At 47.1% G+C, this 25,615-nt stretch overlaps 1 protein-coding gene across 1 annotated transcript in view; it reads left to right on the forward strand.

The window, feature by feature from the left end:
- LOC138580135 (rap1 GTPase-activating protein 1-like) overlaps positions 1-25,615 on the forward strand; it is a 713,312-nt gene that overhangs the window by 185,252 nt on the left and 502,445 nt on the right. The window contains exon 2 of the mRNA XM_069650446.1: positions 21,347-21,379. Within this exon, the coding sequence (XP_069506547.1) occupies positions 21,347-21,379 (33 nt within the window). The remainder of the gene's footprint in view (positions 1-21,346; positions 21,380-25,615) is intronic.

Consider the following 25,615-nt stretch of genomic DNA (forward strand, 5'->3'; position numbering starts at 1 on the left):
GGCCAAATCAGAATAGCAATTTATGCACATCAAAGACACCAAGCCCATACAGCCATCAGGCCATGAACTCCAAAACACTAATCACCATTGTGGGCTGCATCCGCAAGAAATGACCAGCCACTACTTGTGTGTCGCCCTGTACCCCCATGGTACACAGAGCCACATTCACGTACGAAAAGGCAACATGGAAGCGCACAGAACCGCAGGGCTGTCCCAATGGGGAGGCACTAGTCCAGCTGAAAGGCCGAAATGTTGCTCCGAGACACCAGTACTGCGTAAGGGCATGTGGGCCATTGGCGATCGTCCCATAAGATCGTAATGCTGCTCCACCGATTAACACGAAGCAGCAGGTGTCGGGAGTAAAATCCATCTGCAGGAGTGGCATACAGATGGCAGTGGCAAAAGGGGAGGAGATACCTGTCAACCAAAAGAAAAGAAAAAGAACAGAATGGCCATCAGAACTACATTCCAACAACTCACTTCAATGATCACACGAAATCCACAGCCATATGCATGCTAGCCCACTCAAAAGGATCATCACCACCCCAAAACCACTTGCGACTCATAACCATCTATATCGAGGTGCAAACACCATCACAAACGAATGTACCTGTGCATGCGTCTGTCAAAACAGAATCCATCAGATGGGAATGTCAACGTGCATGGACACAAGTGTCTGAGGGCGCCTCGAGACAGGGAGGGCTCAACAAGGCCAGATAGACGATGGTCCCACTATGGCAGCCCTGCATCACATAGCGTAGGGGAGGCGGATAGATCCCAAGAAGCCCTGTACATGGCAAACTCTGTATCAAATCACCTGCCCATGCATCCATTCATCATTCCCTCATCCCGGGATCAAAACGCCTGAATATTTACTCACATGACATTAGAAACATCCATTGAGTCTGTGCGTTATGCAGCCTGCAAAATCCACAGTGCCCCAGCCCGTAATTCAAGTGTTGTGAAGTAACATGTATTTGGGAACGGCCGGCCTCATCGGCCACGTAGCTAATGCGCATCCCAAACTATTCATATCAGTCATTGCTCCCTCGCCATGGGCCCTGTCTCAAGGACATTGAACAATAGAATGTTATATTTGCAGTCAGACCTGTGGGCATCTCCTCGCCGCCAGCTGATAACCGAAAGCGCCGCCCTTCGAATTCCTCATTTGCAACATCACGTCGAAAAGGCATCTGTGGCCGTTTGAAATCACTAATTATTCCATCGAGTGCGGCTGTGTGTGAAAATGGCAACTGCCTTCACCCACGAATGGGACGCCCCGCCCGTCGTTGCAACTCGGTACAGTGATGCATGAGGGCCCACCGTTACTCGAGTACTACGTTCCACTGACCCTTCACAAGTCTGTTCGCGACTGCACAGATAGAATGGGAAACAATGGGACCATAGCCGAATGAACATAACAACCAATCCAACACGCCCATCGGGTACAAATACATGATAGCAATAGCAAGATACCATTCCCCGAATTGCAGCGTTGTGCGCGTGACGTGCTCGGCCAAAGGGGAGAGCAGTTTGCACAGGTGGAATGAATCACCACAGGTGGAGGCCATACAGCCTGAAAACACATGAATTGCACAGCCAGTCTCCTCCCACAACCACACCGAAATGCTACCGGCAGGACTCGCGATGTTGGCCCTGGGGGACCTGATAGCACTGCAAGTGCTCCGACTCCAAGAGGAAGACGAACACCAACTACAACCGGCCGCACGGAGGAGACGCAGGAGGAGGAGGAGGGCAAGGCAGGGCCAGCAAGGCCCACCAGCACAGCCACTACCACCACGCAGGCAGCCCGCAATCCCACGCCTCCGAGCACATCCGTTCAACCTCACTGATGAGCAGATCCACACCCTCTACCGTTTGGACCGGGACACCATAGCCGCCATTGTGGACATGACACAGGCTGACCTTGTCAGCATGATAGATAGCCCAACCGCCATCCCACCCCTACTGAAGGTGGTGTCTGTACTCCACTTCCTGGCCACAGGCACCTACCAGCACACAGTCGGACAGTTGCATGGCATTTCTCAGCCACTGTTCTCACAGACACTATTGCAAGTGCTCGATGCCCTCCTGCAGCACGCAGACGACTACATCTCCCTACCACGCTCGGAGCAGGAAATTACAAACACGAAAGTGGGATTCCATGCACTTGGCGGCATACCGGGTTGCATTGGTGCCATCGACTGCACCCATGTGGAATTGGTCGTTCCACATGCCATGGAGGCCCAGTACCGCAACCGAAAACAATTTAATTCCCTGAATGTACAAATGGTGTGTGACTCCAACAGGATCATTACACATTGTTGTGCCCGATTCCCTGGATCAACCCATGATTCTATGGTCTTGAGGAACTCTACAATACCACGCTACATGGAGCGACACGCAGGGAACAGATCCTGGCTACTCGGTGAGTCTCATTACATGCATGATGATGTGGGGTATGTGAATTGGCAATGACCTGGCAGGAAGGGGGGGGGGTGTGCGTACGTATCAATGGCATTCCACATCATACGTTTCTCGTCCACATACAGGTGATGCTGGATATCCACTGAAGAGATGGCTCCTCACACCAGTCCGGAACCCACGGGACCAGCATGAGGAGGACTACAACCATGCCCACTCACGTACCCGTGTAGTCATAGAACAGGCATTCGGCCTACTGAAGGGCCGTTTCCGCTGCCTCAGCAGGTCTGGCGGGGCACTCCTGTACCGCCATGAGAAGGTTGCAAAGATGGTGATGGCATGTGTCATGCTCCACAACATGTGCGTACGTAGAAATGTGCCCATGCCCCCTGACGCAGAACTGCAAGCACCTGATGATGGTCATGATGAGGGTGGGGATGTGGCAGCACCTCATGGAGTCTGCGAGGCACCGGAGGCCCGTGACATTCGTCAGCATCTCATTGATGTATGCTTCTAGCACTCACGCCTGGTGGCTGATACATGGACACGGGACTCGTGGCACTGCGTGTGTCTGGGACATGCACAATATGGACTGTACGCCTATGATGGCCTAGTACACAAAGATCAATGTCCACACATCTCATTGGTTGATCGTGCACTTTTTATGGCATATGTGATGTCATGTTGAACACCCTATCGACCCGCCACCCAAGTGAGCCCAACACACCCCCTCCACCCCCCTACCTCCCCCCCGAACACCAGTGTCCAAAGATGCTCATTGTCAGTGGGCTGTCGCTATTGCAAGCCCCCTCTGCGGGTATCAGGGGCACCCCTGCCTGTGGAGCGCAGGTTCCTTCCAGATCTACGTTGGGGGCTGCCCTGGACGGAGCTTGCAACGGATGATGTGTCTGCCTGCTCACGTCCATGCATGTCCCTAAGGGTTTGCGAGAGCTCAGTGAGCACACGGCGCACTGCGGCAAGTTCGGCACATACGTCCTTGGCCGTCGCATGCAGTTCCCCCCTGAGGCTCTCGGTGCTTCTCTCCATTTGGACTCTCAGGCTCTCGGTGCTACTCTCGATTTGTGCCCTAAGTGTCTCAGTTGATGTTTCTATGTCTGCCTTAGTGCCCCCACATTCATCAGCATGGTCCTTGAGGAGCGTGGCCAGTTGCTGCTGTTGTTCGATCAACTGGTCGAGGGACTGTTGCCTCTGCTGGGCCAAGGCCATTTGCGGGGGTGTCACAGAGGGGATGTTGTCCTCATGTTGCATTGCCACAGGGCTTGTGGGGGATGGCCAGTCGTCGTCTTGTGGGTGCCCCTGCGTGGTATCCTCATGTTGTACGGGATGGGACAGACAGGGGGATTGGGACAGGTCATGGATGGATCTGACTTCGGCATCCCCGTTTTCTGTGTCGGAGCATGCTGCCATCAATGGGGTGTCACCTATGGTGCTGCTGCCACCGGAGGCAGTGCCTTCTGTGGCATCCATTGGGGGGACCTGTGGTGGTGGTGTTGTGGGCATGCTGGCTGCTGGGGTGCCTGTTGATGTTCCCTCCTCTGTGCTGCCACCTGATTTGTGCTGCTGGCGTGTCTTGATGCGTGCAGCTGAGGTGGAGGGTCTCTGGCCGTTGGTCTTGGCCCTCTTTGCAGGTGTGCTGGTAGGGGTGTCCTGTAGCTCGTCGTTTGGATCGGACCCTGTGGTGGAGTAGAGGAGGGCGAGGGTTATTGGTGGGTCTGTGGGAATTGGAATGGCATTGTATCACATGCATTGGGGTGGTACCTGAGGGTGATTTGGGCCGGGCCCTTGGAGGTGCTTTGATTTGTGTGTGGAGTGAGGGTGCAGTTGTTTGGCAGCCTGCAGTTAGGGTGTGCCTGCTGCACGTGTAGTGCGTGTATTGGGGGTTTTTAATTATTTATGTATTTATTGTGGGTTTTAACGTGCGCTATCAGGCCGATGTGTGTGGACGTTCTCCTGGACATGTGTTTCTGTTGCACTATGTGGACGCATGGTACTTCACATGGATGGACTGTGTGGATTTGGCATTGTTTTTCCTGGCCCACCTACCTGTATCTTCGGATGTCTGCACTCCTTTCTCCATCCCTCCGACTCCCTCTATGCTCTCCATTCCGATGGTGGAGGCACAGATTTCTTCCCAGGGGGTCAACTTGATGGGTGATTCAGGACCTCCCCCGGTGGCTGTGGCAATGTTGCGGTTGGCAGAGAGTATGCTGCGGACGCGTATCCGCAGGTCGTCCCATCGCTTGCGGCATTGCTGTGGGGTGCGGGGTGCGGTCCCCACCGCACTTACACGCTGTGCCACCAGAGCCCATATGGCCTTCTTGTTTACAAGTGCCGTCCTGGTCATTTGCGTGCAGAAGACGACGGCAGCATTCTCCTGGAGGGTCTCTGTTAGCACGGTGAGTTCCTCACGGGAGAAGTGGACCTGCCGCTTGCGGTCGCACGCTTTCTTCGCTGCTTTTCCCATTATTCGTGGTTTCGCTAGGGTGGTTGACGGGTTGGGGTGTGTTTCAGGGTAGTGATTTTAGTGGTTGTGTGGTTTTAGTGTATTTATAGGTGTACGCCGGGTTGTTTCCCGTTCCGGGCCCATGTTTTAACTTCCGTTTCCGTATATTTCCGGCCACCGTACTTTCCGGTAGGCGCACACTGCGGTGACCGCTAAGAGGGGTGGCGGTATTGTACCTGGGGCGACGTACGGCGGCGGTGTGGGCCGTTTTGGGGTCATTTCCGCCATCGCGGACTTTGCACTTCCGCCATGCCGTGGTGCTCGTGCCCGATGGGTCGGAATGGGCCGCACTTTGCTCCTTCGTGCAATGGCGGAAACGCTATTTACGCTGTGGCGCTCCGGTCAGTCGCTTTCCGCCAGGGTCGTAATGAGGGCCATTGCCAGCAGAGTGCTGCTGAGTCGACTCGGTATGTAGCAAGCACTATCAGGCAGATTGGAATAAATGCATTGGCAGCAGGGTGATATGAAATTATATTTTATTTGTATCGCGCTTGTACACAGGTGTTTCAAGTGCTGTTCAGGCAATTCGGGAGGTAACATGTCATATCAATGCAGATTGGAATAAATGCATTAGTATCTGTATGCTATCCTATTTTACAAATTAGATGATTAGATGGGTTGCATGCCACATCCAAGGGGAGATTATAGGTAACTTGGTCAAGATTCAGTAGATTACAGGTCACAATCACATGCAGCTGGGTGTAGCTACAGTCACATGGGATACTTGAGGGGTAAAATGTAGTTTGCATTGGGTGCTACTGGCGTTAATGTCGTTAGATCAAACCCTTTGTAGCAGAAGGCGTGGCACAGTGACAAACTAAGGAGTCACACTAGGTAAAGTTAAGAGTGACTCAGATAAGAGGAGGGCTGCAGGGCCGCAAAACAGATAGGTTGGCCAGAGCGATGGGACAGCGAGACCAAAATCAAGCCGACATGTGCATTTTGTGTTGGGATAGGCTGAGGACAGGATCAGGTGCAAGGCATAGAGTACCAGCAACATGTGGGGTGGTTCCACTTACTTCATGGGCTGTTTGGGTATGCTGGTGAATGCGATGGGTCTTGAATCGATGGACGCTGGACACGTAGGGGGACTCTGAGAAACAGGGTTGTGTGGCTCGACAATTGCTGACCGGTTCAGACAGGAATTCGCAAATGCGAGAGCCTTGTATCTGTGCCTTATATATGGGCCTGTGTCGCCTGCCGGATTGTTGGAGGGGGGCAAAGAAGTATCAGATGCGGCCAATCAGGTCGCTGCAGCAGGGTCAGTGGTGTGAGAAACCTGAAGGTGTCTCACCCGCTTGTCCCTGGGGATCTGTCATCCAGCTGGCCAGAACACGGCCATCGCTTTTGGATCCAGTTCCTGGGGGTGGAACAGTGCAAGAGGATCACCTGGATGAGGGGTCCTTGGGCAGTGGAAGTGGGACACCGGAGGGTGAGACGCGGTATCCCCTTCCCAATAACACCTTTTCCCCATCCCACCAGGTAGGATACCTAGGAACTCAACCCACCCTGCCTTTTTACGGCACAAACACTTTCTCGCATACAGTTCACTGTGAGCAACAACAGACTTCCACAAGAGCTGTATACCTGACATGTCCCAACACAAGGGTCAGGCATAGTCAGACTTTCGAATGGGTGTCCGGTGCCATGTGGATGCTCACTCAAAGGTCTATGTTTGGTATCCAACTGAGCATTTGTGAATTATTGAACTGTGAAATCGAAGTGGTCCTGCAGCGGGTCAAGCTAAATACTGTACACATTCGAAACTCTTTGATTGCCTACAAACTGAAATTGGTCTGTACCCGACCAAGGGAGACTAATTGTATAAAATGGGATCTGGGCCCGGAAGAGGCTAATCACGGCAACCGGGAGGCGGGAGACGGTCCTTGATGACTAAGGCCCACGATGAAGGCCCTGTCTACCCCTGTCCACCACGGTACACTGCCTTGCCCCGTCTGTTGGTTGTCTGTGTACCTGTATGACCCCCCACCTCTGTTGGCTGTCTGTGTACCTTTACGAACCCCCAGCCCCTCTGTTGGCTGTCTGTGTGTCAGTTTGCATACCCTCACCGAAGTCACTTCGCATATATGTGCTACCGCTACCCTGTACCATGAGGTTAGCACCCTATTCTTGTTTGTTGACCTTAACTTTGCATCTGTATGTACACGCCGTCTTGCAACATGGGACTGGCACCATGGCCTTGGCTGTTGAGTTTGACCCTGCATTAATATGAAGTTGCCACCATGCAACTTGCGGCTGATGCCATGTATTTGTTTATTGATTTTGACTTTGCATTTGTGTGTAGCTGCCGCCGTGCAACATGTGGCCAGCACCATATCTCTTGCCTCTGACCTTAACCATGCATCATGTATTTGCCCACTATTTTGTTGACTTGCTATGTATTTGATGTAGTTTCACTATAAGAGCTGACCTCTCCATTGCATATGCCCGCTACCCTCACTATGACTTGTTATGTATTTGATGTAACTTCGCTATAAGAGCTGAGCTTTCCATTGCATATGCCCGCTACCCTTATCTCTCTTTTGTATGCATTATCCTTCCCATGTGTTCCTCTGCCTGTAACTTTTATATTGCACTTACTGTAACCATTTTTTCAAGCTAAGCGCTGAGATGCCCAAGGGCGACGTGCACTATACGAATAAAAAAACAAACCAAGAGGGGGATCCAGGGTTACCGTGAGTCACCCAAGAAGATATTACTGTGGCAAATGTGAACCCAACTGAGGGGTACCTGCGAACTAAAATTGCTCTTAGCCAGGCTGAGGGAGGCTAATTATATAAAGGGGATCTGAACCCTGCTGAGGGGGGTGAAGGGTGAATTGCCCTGCTTGAATGCTTGGCAAGGAACTTTTTATTTGTTTGATTCATCAGGCCCTCTGAAGCAAGAGACTTTTGATAACTTGAGAGATTTGGGCACAGAAGGCCCTGATGTTTGTAATGGAACTGTGTCCTCGAGCTGAAGAAGCCCAAGATTGTGCTATGCTTGAGAGAACCCCCTTGTCCAGTGCTGAAAACGTGGGGAAGGGAGGCCAACGGCCTGAACATCCTGACTTATCATTTTGTGAGCACTTCTTTCTTTTTCATGAACACTACCCCACACTATTTGTAAATTAGCGGTAAGAATTGGCAATCGTTTCTTTTAGTATAGGCCCTTTTTATTTTGACGAGACTCCACTAGGACTGCATTATTATTATTTGATGGTCGTAACTTGCTGCCATCTTAGATTTAGGCTTAGATAGGTGTTTATATCACCCTTGATAATGTTCAATCAACACCCTTGAACTGTGGTCACTTGTGTCTGTCTTACTTTGATACCATTCCTTCCTTACAGTGGGGACAGCATAGAATCAGCGTCCGCCATCTTGTCAAGGAGCAAAGCTCCTCATTGTTCATGCAGGGAATAGGTGGCTGGGTCTCCCAGACCTGATGGTATGGGGCCTCGGACCTCACCACAAGATGATCTTAAGGCATGCACATGAATCGGCAAATGCAGGTGCCTTTTACCCGTGCCTTACACACCGGCCGGCATTGCCAGCTGGCTTGTGGGAGGCTGGAAAAGAAGTATGGGATGCAGCCAATCAGGTCAATGCAGCACGGTTCGCGGGGACAGCATAGCATCAGCGTTCGCCAGAGTACTTGCATCATCCACCGGGGCCAGCGGCACAGCCAAACACTTCTACGCAGAAGAACCCCCAAAAATGGCACATGGCACACACATGGTGCAGGGATACTGAAATTGGGTGTCAGTGAGCTCCTTTTGCACCTCGACTATAAAAAAGAACATTTAAAATACAAACCTGCTTGCCATAAGAGGAACAATAACATCTGACTGCTCTGTGATTGCTATTGTGACATATTTCAAGCCACTTAGAAAGGTTCAATGAGAAATTTGGCTTCCTTTTTTTCACAGTCTCCAAGATGTCATTATTTGATTATTTTTATTAGGGTATTTATTTAACGCAGATCTAGCCTTGGGAAGCAAGGGAACACTTCATGTTGCACAACTAGCCTATTGCGTTGCAAAATATGACTTACAGCATGGGCAGAGAAGCAAAGGGAACTTATTTCAATGTTTATACTTACAAGAAGCAGAGTGATTTCAATCTTTATGGGTAAAAATCAGTAACCATGGAAAACAGGATGCAATAAACATGACATGGACATTGTAAATGCAGATCATTTTCATGTCCATTCTATTTAGGCCTCTAAAGCACTACTGACCAACATTCAAACATTGAGATCGTTAATATGTTGGGCTTGTGATTGATCTCGCCATCCTGCAGACCCTGGGTGAGACCTATCAGTGTAGGTATAAAAACGGATGTAACTACAAGATTCTGCAGAGATCTTTAGACATCAAACCAGAACACAGAGTTTAATTCTCACACAATGCACATAAATGCCCCAACCTTAAACAAGCAATGGCACTCTCAGTATGTTAATTCAGTTGACCTAACGTACAGGCTTTGCCAGGTGAAGCTCGCAGAGCGACCACTAATCAGAACCACTTTTACATGACCAGCTTGACTTTTTAATTGTATTATATGCCCTTTGGAAGGAAACTACTTCTAGTACTTTCCAGCACCTAATAAAAAGGGTGCAGCACAGTTGCAATATTACAATATGAGGCCCAGTACATGACTTACCTTGTGAACATTTTGAAGCAGTGCCAAGTGAAATAAGAAGGCAAGTCTTACCATAAGAACAGAAAAGGGGTACTTTGCTCTCGGTCCAAAAACATGCCCCAGTCACATGGTGGCTAAAGATCACCATGACCCTGGATGGTGAAGGTCAAGGGTATGTCAGCACCAGCCACCGTTCAGACCCTGGTAGACGTGGAAAGTGTCCTGGGTACCACTGGAGATTAGGGATCTTTGCACTGGGTATAAAGTTATGCAGCAGCTTATCTGACTAAAATGTTACACAATGCTAGCAGAAAGCTGGTCATGTGGGCACCTCAATGCCAGGAAATCTTTGATACTCTCAAGAAGTCTGCTTAGGGGCAAATTAGGCTGCTCTGTTCTGTTCCCCTATTTACAAGCCCTATCCCCCAGTTGTCAGAGGGGCTCATAACCTTTCTAGCCTGTGGTGTTGACTCCTTCCCCATTCAATCAGGAAAGGAGGCATTTGTTTCTGCTGCTTCCAGGTATAAGAGTTCTGCTGTTCTATGCAGTCATTACTGGAGTAGTTATAATAATATTAATACTAACAGTAATAACAAAATCATCTGTATTATAGCTCATTACATTCAATTGGATATTTGCTTAGTAATAATAAAGTAGTCGGTATACTCAGACTCAACGGTACTCATTTGATTGTCCTCGGAAGGATAAAAGGCTGAGCCAACCTGTCTGAGATTCAAACCTGTAATGGGATGGTTACACACAGGTCTCTGCAAAATGTTATTCTATTGCTGATTAGTCCTTGTTTTTCTCTCTCTTTGTACCCATTCTATGCCTCCTTTCTCTCTCCCTAGTGGGCTCCCCATCTCACTGTTTCTGAGTGTGTTTTATCATTTGTGCCTTGTTGTTGAATTATTTGTTTTTTATTTGTCTATTTTCCCTGTATGAATCCATCTTTCACCCTGCCTCTCTCTAATTCTTCTTCCCTCACTTTACGCAAACCTTTCCAGGTGTAGTCTCGTGGGTGTGCTTCTACCTTGCTCAAGGTCTCTGTAGTGTGCTTGATGTTAGTAAGCTGTGTGGAATGTTTGCATGCTGAGTGGCATCTGGGGGTGTGTGCCCTAGAATGGGATATTGGGAGACAGCTGGCAACCAGGGAGAGGGAAGAGGTCGCTCATCTGCTGATAGGCTTGTAATGAGAGACTAAATAAATACTATCTCTAAAATACAGCGGTGTACGCCTTTGATGTCTTACTTTGGCGACAAGCGCCCATCGGCAGGAACCCATGTGTGCTGCTGTGCCACCTGAACAAATGCTGCCCGGGCATTCCCTCCATCTCCATTGTCAGTGCTGGCAAGGAGATATCCTGTGCATGGGTGAGGGAGTGACCCGTCGCTACATTGTTGGTGAAGTTATACTAAAAATATTACTAACAACGCGCAATTGAATTGCGATCGCGCTCAAGCCCTTTATGAAAGCGAGTACATTAGAGGAAGGGACCGGCATGTTTGATGACGCTCCCTTGTTGATATATGTTGCCCAGCAACCGGCTGTTGATCCACAGCGCTACACACGTCACGCACGTCGCGCTGGCCAAGACTCTTGCTTGTTGCCTGGAGACAACAAACCCAACAATCTCCACAGAAAGATACGCTACATCTTTCAAACTGAGTCTGGTGCTGCACAGACTTGCAGAAGGGAAGTGAATGCAGTATAATTTAAACGTTTAACTAGTTCAAGCATTGTGAGCATATACAGTGAGAATCTACAAATATATTTCAATACTCTATGTGAGAAAACACTGTCCAACAAAACAGAATACTGTGAGTAAATTCAATGGATTTGAGCGAAGGAAAGTGTACTTTAAATGCCTCCCTGGATTACCATCACATAAAAACAGATAAAATATAGATATATGGAGTATTTGGATTGGACATGTCATAATTGCGGCAGGAGACTACAACTGTGGCATAGAAATGATGCAAAATATAGTCCCCCCGCTTACATTTCTGCCAAATCCTGGGGATCCCCCCGTACCTTGGAAAAGATGGAATACATCTTTTGAACATTATGCAGCAGCTGTGTGTGGGACACATTTTAGTGCAGAGAGGAAGACATCACTCCTGATGCATTGCCTGGACAAGAGAAATTTGATAATTTACCCAATTTAAGAGATAAAGAAGCTGATGGTCTCAATGAATATGAGAAATGTTTAATGCAATTAGATAAACATTGTGAAACAAACATAAGTATAATATTGGAACGCTATAAAATCGGAAAAATAATTCAAAGAGGAGGAAGCAGTGGAAGGTTATATCACAGAACTTAGGGGGTTAGCCAGAACTTGAAATTTTGCTCAACAAACAGATGAATGATTAAGAGACCAGTTTAAGCTTGAGTGTTGGGATGGAAAAATAAGGGAGTGGTTATGGGAGAAAAGTGATCTGCCTTTAGAAGACGTACTACGCGTAGCTGAAGAGGTGTAGCATACCACCAATTGTGTGAAAACCCTTGAGAAGAAAGTCCAGCAAAGTCAACAGGGGGAATCTACAAATGAAAATGTTGCAGCTGTCACCAATAGTAAACCTGCAGTCAAGCCAAAAAGTGATTACTAATGTGGCTAAAGAGTCTAAGGTATCATTGCAGAAACGTTGCTACAGATGTGATGCAGTAGGATATCTCGCCAACAGTATGTCATGTCCTGCGAGAGAAGTAAAATGCACCAGATGTAGACGAAAGGGTCCTCTTGCTAAGTTGTAAGTCATATACCATTCACACGATTGAGGAATGGCATGACCAGGTGGAAGAGGCAGTGTTTGCAGTCGAAGGTAAAGATGATGAAGACCTTGAAGGACCTAAGGATTTGGTGTGCAGTAATGGTCAACAAATATCTATGATGATAGACTCTAGAGCGAAGTACACTCTTGTACCCAAAAGCGTCTTCCAGAAAGCATTACCGACATTGAGCTGCGAGATGTTGACATAAAGCTACATGCTTATGGCAGCGTGAATATCAAAGTGTTAGCATGGTTCATGGCAAAATTCCATTGTAAGGGCAGTTCAGCATATGGAAAGGTGTATGTAACCGAGAAGGGCAGTGTCCCTCTATTGAGTTGGCTGCAACAAAAACGTTTGAGTTTCAGACTGAATCCAAATGATGAGGAATGCGTTCTTCTGTGTGATGTAGAAAAGATGCACCCACAGCTCTTCAGCAACAAAAAAGGATGCCTGAATGGATTTGGACATAGATCTGTATAGTAAGAGGATCAAAGCCTGTTGTGCACAAAGTGGGGGCTGTCCCCATGACTCTCTGAGAACAAGTGAAAAATGATCCATTGAAGTTGGAGCAAGAAGGGATAATTGAAAGGATTGAATCTTCGGAATGAGTGTCTCCATTAGTAGTGGTAGCAAAACCTAACAGCAAACTGAGATTGTGGGCCTCATTACGAGTAGTGAGGAATGGGTTTAACGGCGCTGGTAATGGTGCCGGTGCCGTTAAACCCACTCCGCACTATTACGTGGTCCCCTCACGGGACCCGCTCTGGACGTCTGGAAAAACCAGACGTCCATAGCGGGTTCCTCGAGGGAACCAGGGAGCTAACAGCAGGCCCGTAATTGACGGACCCGTTGTTAGCCCCCTCCCCATTCCCATTGAGCCCTATGGGGGCTCGAATGCGAACAGGGAAGGACCGGGCCCGGGTTCCCTGAAGGAGGAATTACCGGGCCCTCCGAACTCGGAATGGCCCGGTAATTCCCCATTCAGGGGACCCGGACACGATTTTGGAGGCAGCCATGGCGCTAATAGCTAATAGCGCCAATGCTACCTCCAAAGTCGTAATGAGGCCCTGTGTGTTGATCTCAGATCATTAAATAGATGCATCATTCCAGATGGTCATCCTCTTCCAAACATAACGGAAACACTTTCAAAGTTGGGAGATGCTTGTGTAGTCTCATAATTAGACCTTACATCGGCGTACCACCAAATTAAATTATACCATGAGTCTAAACAACTGACTGCTTTCATCACTCCAGAGGGCCTTTCCCAAGTCGTGAGGATGCAGTTTGGTCTTGTATCTGCAGCATCAATGTTTCAAAGGATTATGCATCAGATACTCAAGGATGACTAAGGGGTTATATGCTTCCAAGATGATGTGTTGGTTTTTGGACCTGATCATATGACCCATGATCGTAGGTTGGAAAAATTGATGGTCATGTTGATAGAGGTCTCACACTTAGTCAAGAAAAGTGCACATTTAACCAAGAAACAATTGAGTATCTTGGACACACAGTATCAGCCAAAGGAGTAAATGTCAAAAGGAAATTGGTGGATAATATGTGCGGCAGAACAAAACAATAAAGAACAATTCCGTTTGTTTCTTGACATGACAGAATTTTGCGCAAAATTCATACAAAATTTTGCAGACAACACTGTAAATATGAGGTTTATACTGAAGAACAAAGCAACTTTTGAATGGTCTACTAAACGTGCATTGGAATTGAAAAACATCAAAGCAGCTTTAGAGAATACCCCTCCAAAATGGAGTGAAGGACCATTATCTCAACTGATGCAAATAATACAGGATTGGGAGCTGTCTTTACGCAGATGGAAGGGGATGAAGAATGTGTGATTGCGTTCGCATCACGCCTATTGAGGGATGCAGAGTTGAACTATTCCACCATTATTGAGATGGAGTTGTTAGCGATAAAATGGGCGATTGGAAAATTTAGGACATTACTGTGGGGTTCCTCCTTTACAATAAAGACGGATCATAAGCCGTTGAAAGAGACATTACAGAAAAAAGGAGTGGATGGAGTGTCTTCAAGGATAATGATTTGGGTTGAAGCGCTTTGATGTTGAATACCTTCCTATGAAGAGGAACATTCCAGCAGACTATCTGTCACGGTTAACCAAGGTTGAAGAGGAGGATAAAGATGAACACGATTGCTATCAATTTCTGATCCACCAATAACACAGACAGGATGAGTGGGAAGAGAGCATGATGGATGGATGAGTGGGAAGAGAGCATGATGGATGATGTGGCTGTAGGAAAAGTGAAGGCTGAACTTGTTGAGAAAGGAATGTTCATGAAAGGTTTGGTGTTGGGGGCAGAGTTAGAAGGTATGTGGATGGTGAAAGTGGAGTTGCACGTGAGTGGAGAATTCTTAATGAAAGGAGACAGGATTATCCCACCCAGGGGTCTAGGGAAGAGGATTGTGGAGATAGCTTATGGAGGACATCAAGGGATCACTAAAACTAAACAGTTTGTTCTGATTATTGGTGGCGTGCTTGTGACTTAGAAGTGGAATGAACTGTGAGAAAGTGTATATCGTGTTCATTCTGTGAAAAAAGTTGGTGACCAGGGAGAGTCCCACAACAGTAGTTGCTGTGCCCAATATGCTATGGGCGAAAGTTGGAATGGACATTGTAGGTCCCATTTAGAGTAAAGGTGTGCAGAAGTACTGCATTGTTCTACTGAATATGTTTGTTTTTTTGTTTGTTTGTTTATTTGCTTATATAGCGCACCATAACCCAGGGGTATCTGGGTGCGTACAGTACAGAAAGTAGTTGCATAGGGTTACAAGTGGGCAACGAATACATGTTATACCCGGTACATAATACAGTGGTAAACATAATACAGATACATTAGGTCATAAGGCATATGCAGGAGAGCAGTATATAAATGATCAGTGCGGGATGTGACAAGTGATCTACAGGTGATAGACAAAAGTTAGACAGTTTTTGGTTCATTTTTGTTCAATAACCAAGCAATAACATAGCTTCTGAATGCTTTAGGAGATTGTGTGGATTTGATATTCTGAGGAAGTGTGTTCCATAGTTGAGCGGCAAGGACCGGGAAACTGGTTCCTCCTGCCTTTTTGAGGTTGTATCTGGGCACCATAAGGCAGGAGGTGTTGGAAGATCTAGTGGTTCTGGCTGACGTTGTGTAGGTAAATTTATCTGTAATATATGGTGGGGCTCGATGGTTCAGAGCTTTGTGGGTAAGGCAGAGTGTTTTTAGGTCAATTTTTCCTTGGATGGATAGCCACTTACAGTGTCTTCTGGTGGCCGAGATATGCTCTCTCTCAGGATGTTTAATGCTGCCCTGAGCGCATTGTTTTGCAAAATCTGCAGCTTGTTAGTTATTGATTTATTGGCACCTAAGAATAGTCTGTTGCTTTAGACCAGCTTAGATTGTATAGGGCTCTGGCCAATGTGAAGCAGCTATCAGTAGACAGTAAGGGTCTGCATGCACTAATCAGCTTGCCTGTGTAGGCGGTGGCTGAGGCAGTCATATTGACTTGTTTAGTAAGGTTGCCGTTAGCATCGAGGTAGAACCCTGAGGTTTTTACCACCTTGGCTATGGGTATGTTATTCCCATCTATGTGGGTGCTAGTGTAATTGGGTCTAAGTTTTAGTTTGTTGTTGGGTGATCCGACTATGAGCAGCTCCGTTTTATCATCATTCAGGCAGAGGCCATGCGTGGCCATCCATGCCTGAATGATAGTGTAGAATTGTTGATCCGGCAGACATCTGTGTCATAGGAACCAGATAGTGGTAGGAGTATCTGGGTGTCATTGGCGTAATTAGTATAGGTGACACCCAGACAGTCCAGTTTGTTGAATAAGGGCTTTGTAAAAATATTGTACAAAGTGGGTGATACGCAGGACCCCTGTGGGACTCCACAGGTGATGGGGATCGGATCTGCCGCTGCTGTGCGCGAGAAGACACACATGGTTCTGTTGTCAAGGAAGGACCGTATCCACATCATGGCAGAGTTTGAGAAGTGAGCAGCCGAGGACAGGTGTTCACATAGTATGCTGTGGTCAACCAAATCAAAGGCTGCCGATAGGTCTAGGAGGAGTAGAATGGCAACTTTGCTTTTGTCTTTCAGTTCATCAGTTTGGCTTCTGAGGTCAACTAGGGCTGTTTCAGTTCCATGTTGTGGTCTAAAGCCAGATTGACGAGCTCCTAGTAGTTTGTTGAGCTCTAGGTAGTCTTGAATTTGCAAGTAGGCTACTCTATCTAGAATTTTCGGAAGGAAGGGGACAGTGGTAATCAGCCTGTAGTTAGTGGGAATAGCCGAGTCAAGAGTTTGTTTCTTGAGTAAGGGGAGGACCCAGGACTGTTTTAAGTTACTTGGGACTGTATTATTAGTAAATGAAGAGTTTATTAGTTTAGTGATAAAGGGAGCTAAATCCCTGGCCGCATCTTTAATGATCTGTGCTGGGCAGATATCACCTTTGCAGTTTGAGGGTTTTAGTGAAGCTATAATTTTTTGAACTTCAGGGATGAAAACCTTGCTAAATTTGAAGCCTGTAATTGTTAAGAAAGGAAGAAGGTAATGAATATGGCAAGGGAAATGTGCACGGAATCACACAGTGAACAACTTTGAATCTAACAAAGTGCATACAATACCCAAGACTCGTGTATACTAAAACCCAGGAGTACAAATAGAGTGAAACAATAATACCAATATATGAAAAGGGATGTGGGGTAAGCACTTAGTGCCTCCTTATGACTGAAAGGAAAGTCGGCAAACTCCTTACCCACTATGCTATTACAGATACTGACAGCGCTAAGCCCACGTAGAGGGCAAGCAAGGACAGGATCTGTGAGCTGACACTCTGGATGATACTGAATAAGGAACTTAGAAACAGTACTCACGAGGACCGGAAAGACCACTTGAATGTCAGTAAACCCACGAACCCAGTTGATCAAACAGGGACGCTGAAGGCTATAACAGCAATGGGTGGAGGAAACTAAATACATAAGACCCTAGTCAAGGGGCAAGTAGGAATAGAGATTATAGAATAGTGAGGAAAACAAAGGGCATTCACACTGGGACTAGTTACAACAGCACCCCACACCTAATAATCAATGGGAAATAAATGCATAAATGCAATGGAAAGCATGGAATGGATCCCAATAGAAAGTAAGGATCAGGAGCAGGGAAAATGATATCACAAAAGGAAACCTTTCCCACCCATCCAAGGAGAAAAGGCAGGAAGCTAAATCTATAAAGGGAAAGACTAATGCATCAAGTTTTTCAGTAGCAAAGGACAGCTTCAAAGAAACAGAGAACACAGGCAAATTGGGCAGCATCAAAGGGTAAAGCACAGAGAAAGGCTGCCTGCAGACAGAGGAAGACAGAAAGGGAAATCCAGAAAGCAGAAATCAATTAAGCACATAAATTCGAAATCCAGGGCAGAGGAACAAGAAACAGGAACTAGGAACCAGGCACAAAAACTAGGAACCAAGAACAAGGGACCAGTCACAACAGGAACACTGCAACAATGACCAGCGCTGGACTGAAGAAAACTGAGGCTTTTAAAGCTCCTTAACGAGCACACCCCTCAGGTGTGCCGCCTGCTGCACCTGCAGCCACAGGTGTTGCCTATCCTCCACCCAACCTTGTCCTGCAAGGGAGGTGGTGAGGCAGTGAGCCAGGCATTCTGGGAAGCATAGTCATTAGATTAACGTAGCATGCTGGCTGCCAAAAACCTGGAATGGATCCGGAAGGGAAGTAACTTGGAAAATAAGGTTTTAGCGCTCCCAATTCATCACAGCACTGTAGCATAAGGTTCGGAGGAAATGTCCAGTAGGGAAAAAACCCCAAAACATGCCCCCAAGTGACGGGAACGGGAGCGAAGGGAGCGAGCCGTGACAGTAATATGGTCAGGGGTGGAAGGCAAAGTAGTACTGATTGGGATGGCTGAAGACAGTTGGAGGCGTTTGTCTGCTATTTTGGTCTGGAGTACTGAGATTTTGTTGGTGAGCGCGTTTTGAATATTTGTGCACCAGGGTTTGTCCTTGGTACTGGCATCTATTGGAGGGTCCGGATTCTCTAATTCTCTAAGGATCATGAATAGTTCCTTCGTGTTGGATCCTGCTTGATTAATTCGATCATTATAGGTTCCTTTTTTAGATCGGATGATCTCACTTTTGTAGGTGGCAGTGGTATTGAGGAGGTTGGTTTTATTTTCAGGGGTAGGAGCTAGTTTCCACTGTGTTTCAAGTTTTCTTTTTTCTGCACTGAGTAGTTTAAGTTCAGGGGTGAACCAGGAGTTTAGATGAGCTCTAGGTTCGCTTTTACGTAGTTTGAGTGGTGCAATAGTGTCTATGGCTTTAGACATGGAGTCATTGTAGGTGTCAGCCAATGGATCTGTGTCATTTGTGCCAGGTAGAGCATTAAGGGTAGGAATGACCAAGGGTATTAAGGCTTCGGCTGTAATATTGCGCTTGTTTATGGTGAGGCCTAGTGGTGCAGCTTGGAGCTTTCTTAGCTCTAAGTTGTTTATGTTAAGTTCTAGGGATAGGAGGTGATGGTCAGACCACACAAGTGGTGTAGGGTCCTTGAGGATGATGTTGCAATTGAGGACTACTATCCAGTCTAATAATCTTCCCTTCTCATGGGTGGGTAGGATACAGATTTGAGTGTAGCCTTGTTCGGTTAGAGCAGTGGCTAAAGAGGTGGCAGGGTGGTCACTACTGTCATTGTAACCCAGGTTGAAGTCTCCAAAAATGATGTTTTGTGTCGTAGGTTTAGTGTTGTAGGCTGCCAATTCGGTCATGTCTTCCTCGAAAGGTCCACGAGTGCCTGGTGGCCAGTAAATAAGGTGGATAGTGGTGGTAGTTTTGGGGGATGTTTGAAGCTTGGCTGATAGGATTTCACAAGATGTCAAAGAAGGGGAAGTGACCAATCTCATATCTAGTGTCGATATGAAAATGATAGCAGTTCCTCCTCCTCGGGCATTGGGTCTATCTACTCTGATGATGGAGTAGTTGTCTGGTACAGCTAAGGTGAGGGAAGGGCCTGCAGCATCATGCAACCAGGTTTTTGTTACAGCGAGGAAGTCGAGGTTGTTGGACAAAATGAGGTCAGCGATCTCAGTTGCGTGGGCAAGAAGGGATCTAGCATTTAGGAGGGCTCCTTTTTATGGGTAATTTCTCTATGTCTTTCAGGTTAAAGTTCGTAGTATTGTCGACTAGGTTATTTGGCAGGTTGGTGTGAGTCCATTTGCATAGTTGTTTTTTCTTGTTGTAGATTTTGCTAAATGGGTAGGGATTGCTATTAAATTGGAGGTTATAGTGTGTCAGTCTAGTGGTTAGTCTGTTGTTACTATCGAGATGGGTGGAGTGAAAATTACAAGGAGTATTGCAACAAAAGATGTTTCAGAGTTTATAGAACAGGTTTTTAAAAGAGAAGGGTATCCATGCACACTTGTTACGGATAATGGAGTCCAATTTAAATCTAAAGAGATATCAGTATTTGGTTGAGCGTGGTATTGATCATAAATACACTGGCCCTCATTACGACCCTGGCGGAAATCGTGGCGCCAAATGCACCATGGAGCACGGTGGAAAGCTGCCGATAGCGCCATGGGGGTTGGCGGATTTTCCGCCCCATTCCGACCTTGGCGGGGCGGTAAATCCCCATTCCCCATTTTACCCTTCCCCATTCCCATTTTTGCCCCATAGGGTATAATGGGAGCGGGGAAGGCGTTAATTACGCCACCGTAAAATACGGTGGCGTAATTAACAACAAGGTCCCGTAGCGCCATGGATTTCTCCGCCCGGAAAAACCAGGCGGAAAACGCTCCATGGCGCTACGGGAACTCGTAGTAGGGCGGACGGGTCCGCCGCGAATACCGCTGGCGTAAACCCACTCCGCCAGGGTCGTAATGAGGCCCACTGTCATTTATCATCCATAGGCCAATGGCGTGGCTGAAAGGTTCAAAAAAGTCATAAAGGACTGTCTAATATGGGCATGAGCAAATGGTGAGGATTGGGAGAATGTTGTTGAAAGCAGAATTGAAGCACTTAGGTTTTTGCCACATCGGGCGACGGGTGCATCGTCTTTTGAATTGAGGAAAGGGAGGAAAGCGAATTGTAAGTTCTGCCCTCCCTGGATGAAGAGGGCAGGGTGGTGGCAGAACAGTATGCAACAAGTCAGATTACATGTTGGGGACTGGGAATTGACCAATAAAGCTAATTATGACAAGAGGAAGGCAGTCCCGCGTGTTGATAAGTGCATTGGTGATGTGGTGAGGGTGAAGTTAGCTGTGTCGTTGCGACAAGGACCGTTGAAGTGGTCAAAGCAGAAGAAAATTTGAAATGTTTTTCACAATGCTGTGATGACGGCGGGTGGTAGAACGTGGAATATGAACAGGGTAGTGAAGGTAGATCCTCAGGAAGTTCCTGGAGTGATTGTTGACAGTGGATATACAGAGGTAGTTGCTGTTGTGAGAAGGTCTGGTATGAAAATGAGGCGTCCTTAAAAATTCAAAGACTATGTGATGGGTTAGTGTTGCTAACAATTTGCAATCTTATTTTTAAGTCATTGTGTGTGTGTGTTGGTGTGTTGTGTAGTGTGACTGGTGTAACGTTTCTCCCTCCTCTTATTCTTTGTATGCTTTGGCTGTTTGAGGGAGGGAGGGAGGGAGGGAGGTGTGTACTGTGATTGATGTTAGTAGGCTGTGTGGAATGTTTCCATGCTGAGTGGCATTTGAGGGTCTGTGTCCTAGAATGGAATGGTGGGGTTGTAATGAGAGACTAAACCAATCCTGTCTTAGTGTTCGCCTTTGTTGCGTCAGTCTCTTTTTGCATTAAATCCTGGCCTGGATTAGCCTCGCTCCCTCCTTCCTCTCTTCCCTATCCCTTCCTTCCTGCCCTATCCCTTCCTTCACCCACTATGTTGTCCCTCTAGCCGGCCGATGGCACCCCTCTGAGCCTTTCTCTTTTTCTCTTCACAGGGTGGACAAGTTCTTCGCCTGTACCGCGCCTAGGTGAGTAGAGCGCTCCCTGTCCTTGATGTGTCTCTTACTACACGTGGTAAAGCAGCAGGGGGATTCTGCAGTGAATCAGGGTTGGGGTCTCTGGTACCCCCCTTGCAATATCCCTCATACTGTGAGTCATGAACATGGCTCTTAATATTCAGAAGCTGAAGGTGTCATTCACCTAGCCGTAAGATAGCCTGGTGCATTGAGCACCTACAGCAGAGATCTGTGTGTAACTTGCAGGCCATAATCCCTTGTAGGATGACTCAACATTTCATCAAAATGCGTACCCTTGAGTTGGATGATAGATGGGTAACACCTAATAGTTACATAATATGTGGGGAGTTTGCATAAGGATGGGGATTTAACCAGGGTGTTGACAGTAACCATCCAATGAAAACTGGAACTTCACAGGTGACATGATCATTTTTACAAGGGTCTGCCACCTGCGGCTCTCCAGATGTTCTGGACTACAACACCCATGATCCCTGACCTTTCATTACGCTAGCAAAGACTGGTGGGAATTGTAGTGCAAAACATCTGGTGAGCCAAAGGTTGCACACTCATAAAGTGGACTCAAGAGAAATGTTTAAGCAGAGTCGAACAGTGGGACCAGTGAGTGATCAGCACATCGCCAGGGCAGTTTCTAGACCGCAGTATACCCCACCCCCTTTTCTGCCCTACTGCTACACCGCACTGTACCCCCTCTCAAATATGATTGTATCAGTGCCCTTTAATGATTTGTATTTAAAATTAATATGTTGACAACAGGGTGTACTTCAACATTATTAGCGGGAATCCATTTTCACGGCCCCATGTTTACCATGATCTAAACGTAGGGCCTTCGCTGCTGTGTCATTTTTCCAACAACTTCACTCTCAATTGAAAGTGTAACCAGAACCAATGGCTCTCTTTGGCTGGTGAACACAGAGCTCGGAAACCCTTCCAAATGTTCCAGGGGAGGAATGGAAGAGGGGGAGGGGGTTAAATAAAGGGAAAGAGAGTCAGGTGGTCTGGAAAAAGGGGGGCAGCTGCCAGTTATAGTGAGCATGATTAGGTTAGAAAGAGCCCCCCGAAGCTGCTTGAAAGTGCTACCAGGGAAGACTAGAGAAGTAGGTTGGCTATGATGTGAGTACATAGACCCACATTATATAAATGTTTCCCAAATGGTCTGAGTGCATCAGCATTTAATGTCAACATCTGTCCTCCATGCATGAGATTAGTGAAAGGCTTAATATTCTGAAACCAATTAAGAAGAAATAATGCCATGTACTGGGCACACTTGAGTACAGGATGACATTATCTAGACGGTGGCATGACTGTCTAATTATGGAATGGCAATATCTACCCAACGGCGTGGGTACCTGGCCATGCAACCAATAGTTCCCTTCCAGAGAGATAGCCCACGTGCTCTGAAAGGTATACAGTAATAAAATGGTTGCAGAAATGTCGCCTGTACAAAAAATCGCGGCCTTGGTTTGACCCGGTAAAGGTGTACCCCATTATACCATTTAAGTGGAGCGGGTGTGGCATGGATTGTAGCGGCAAAACCACACCATTTTTGCCACAAATTTTTATGTACACAGCCATTTTTGCCACGATTTTAACACATGGAACCCTCCGAAAGGGAGAATGACATGCGACAAGTTCAAAACCATAGTAGGCCTGATGGCACGGGCAATGAATCAAGTGCCGTCAGTGGGTAATAGCACTGATTTTTACAGAGCTTAGAAGCGGTCCATCTACATGAAGCGCTATCAGAATCATCAAATCATTATTATATGATGCAGATATATACGGCCAACATATTGAAATATCTTGTACATTGTATGAGTTGTTGCCTGATGGCAAAAGCTGACCACTTATGTGAGAACCTGGCAACGATGTGATTACTGTGTGATGAGCTGATGACTGTACATTTTAATACGTTGAGTATGTGAAAATACAGCAGCAAAACCCAACAAAGTATGGTAACTTGAATATGGAATTGTAATAGTAGGCTGATCGTGAGGGTGCATGAGCATGGCGTCTCAGTGCCTACAATAGCAACCAACAAACAAAACCTTGTCACTATGCGCAAGTCAAACTGTTGGCTGTCAATGCTTGTTTTCTACCTTTGCACATACAATTTGTCCCCAGTAAATAACCACCACATGATCACCCTAAAACATCACACATACATGAAAATGAACATAGTCACCTGCTACAAGACCATACACGATTGCCTCGGGAGGATAGGTCAGGGGCATCGCGCTCGCCTTGGAAGCAAGATGACGTGGATTAACACAGGTTCGGTCCCTGGGTCTGTGATTAGAAACCTCTGGGTATTAAGCGTGTTATAAATAACCAATTATAATCCTTCCCCTCCTCTTATTATGCATTCCTTTGGCTATTTACTTCCGTCTTACACCCCCCCCCCCCTCCCTTGGACTCCTACAGACATTCTATGGCCCTTGATTTAGCCAGAGGAAAAGAAGACCTTTTCAGTCCAATATAAGCATCCAAATCCGCATTCTGGCATTTCAGTGTGCCTGTGTATGAATGATCACACTGTCCAAGGTTGTGGGGTAGTTAGGGATGGTTAGTTTCACAAATCCTAGTGTGGAGGTGAGAGCTGTCTGACCATATATGGAGAGCAATCACAGCGGGAGCGGAAGCCCCGCTCTCGCTACAGCCGACACATTTACCCGACCAACCGTCGGACAGAGTAGCGGTTGACTTCTATGGCCCGATGGAGTCGTGTGAATACCTCCAACTATTCATTGATGAGTACTCGATATTCCCCATCGTCAAGAGAATGACGATGACAGCGTACTCCCAAGTAGCCACTACATTCGATGAAGTACTCAGTGAGTGGGGCATCACACAATCCATCAAACCCGACAATGGACCCCCATTCAGCAGCCTTGAATTTGCAGCGTTCACAAAGTGCATGGGGTTTACACATCAGAAGATCATCCCCAGATGGCCACAAGCAAATGGAATGGCCGAGCGATTCATGGCTTAGATCAAAAAGACAGTCCAAAGAGCTTGCATAGAAGCCACCAACCCGCATCAAGCTCTCTGTAGACTCCTACGAGACTATCGCAATATGCCACTTGGAGTCACCAATAAAACACACTCTGAACTAATGATGCGCTATCAAGTCCACACCCGCATTGCGAGAAACACCAGTGAGCAAGAGGAAGGAGAAGTAGAGGTAATAAGGAGAGACACTGAGAGAAAAGAACGGGTGAAAACAGACTCGGACATGAGAAGGAGGGAAATTTATTTATTTATTTATTAAATTTATATAGCGCGCAGGCAGCCCAGGGGCATTGTGGCACTGTTACTTGCAAGGAAGACTTAGTTACAATGTGAGCAGGTTGTGCCTTGGGTTACAGTAGGCAGTGACCTGTGATCAGATATACCACATAATACATCATACAATACAATTATGAGGGCTAGGCCATGTAATTGTTAGATGAACAGGGTTGTTTTCAGGGTTTTCCGAAAGGCGGTCAGTGAGGGTTCAGAGCGCAGGGAGCTAGGGAGGGTGTTCCAGTGTACGGCAGCGAGGTACGGGAAACTGGAGCCCCCTGCTCTGGTCCTTTTTACCCTGGGTACTGAGAGCATGCTGGCATAGGGTGATCTAGTGGGTCTTGTGGAGGAGACCAGGTGGATCCTCTGGGAAAGGTACATTGGGGCGGCAAGATGGACACATTTGTGGGTGATGCTTATAGCCTTGAATAGGATCCTCTCCTTTATGGGGAGCCAGTGGGAAGCTTTTCTGGCAGCGGTGATGTGCTCTCTCTTGGCAATGCCTTGTGCAGCGCGTAGGGCACTGTTCTGTATTACTTGGAGCTTCTCAAGATTTTTGTTGGAGGTCCCAAGGAAAAGAATATTGCAGTAATCAAGTCGCGAGCCGGTTATGGCCCTGGCTATGTTAGTGCAAGTGTCTTTTGACAGATAAGGTCTGATTGCGTTAAGGAGTTTTGCATGGTAAGCGGCCGAGGAGGCAATGGCGTTTACTTGTCTGGTCATGGATAGATTGGAGTCTAAGTAGACGCCTAGTGTTTTTACCGTGTCAAGTACTGGGATCGTGATTGAGTCAATGGTGAAATGGCTGAACTGAGCGTCAAGTTTCTTGATGGTGTCAGGGGAGCCTATGAGTAGGAGCTCAGTTTTGTCGGAGTTAAGGCAGAGGCCGTTGATAGCCATCCACATTTGAATTGTGTTGTAGATGTCAGAGTCCGTGTCATAGTC

This window comes from Ambystoma mexicanum, chromosome 3p (genome assembly GCF_040938575.1).
Source record: "Ambystoma mexicanum isolate Mex_15411 chromosome 3p, UKY_AmexF1_1, whole genome shotgun sequence".
NCBI classification, from domain to species: Eukaryota; Metazoa; Chordata; class Amphibia; order Caudata; family Ambystomatidae; genus Ambystoma; species Ambystoma mexicanum.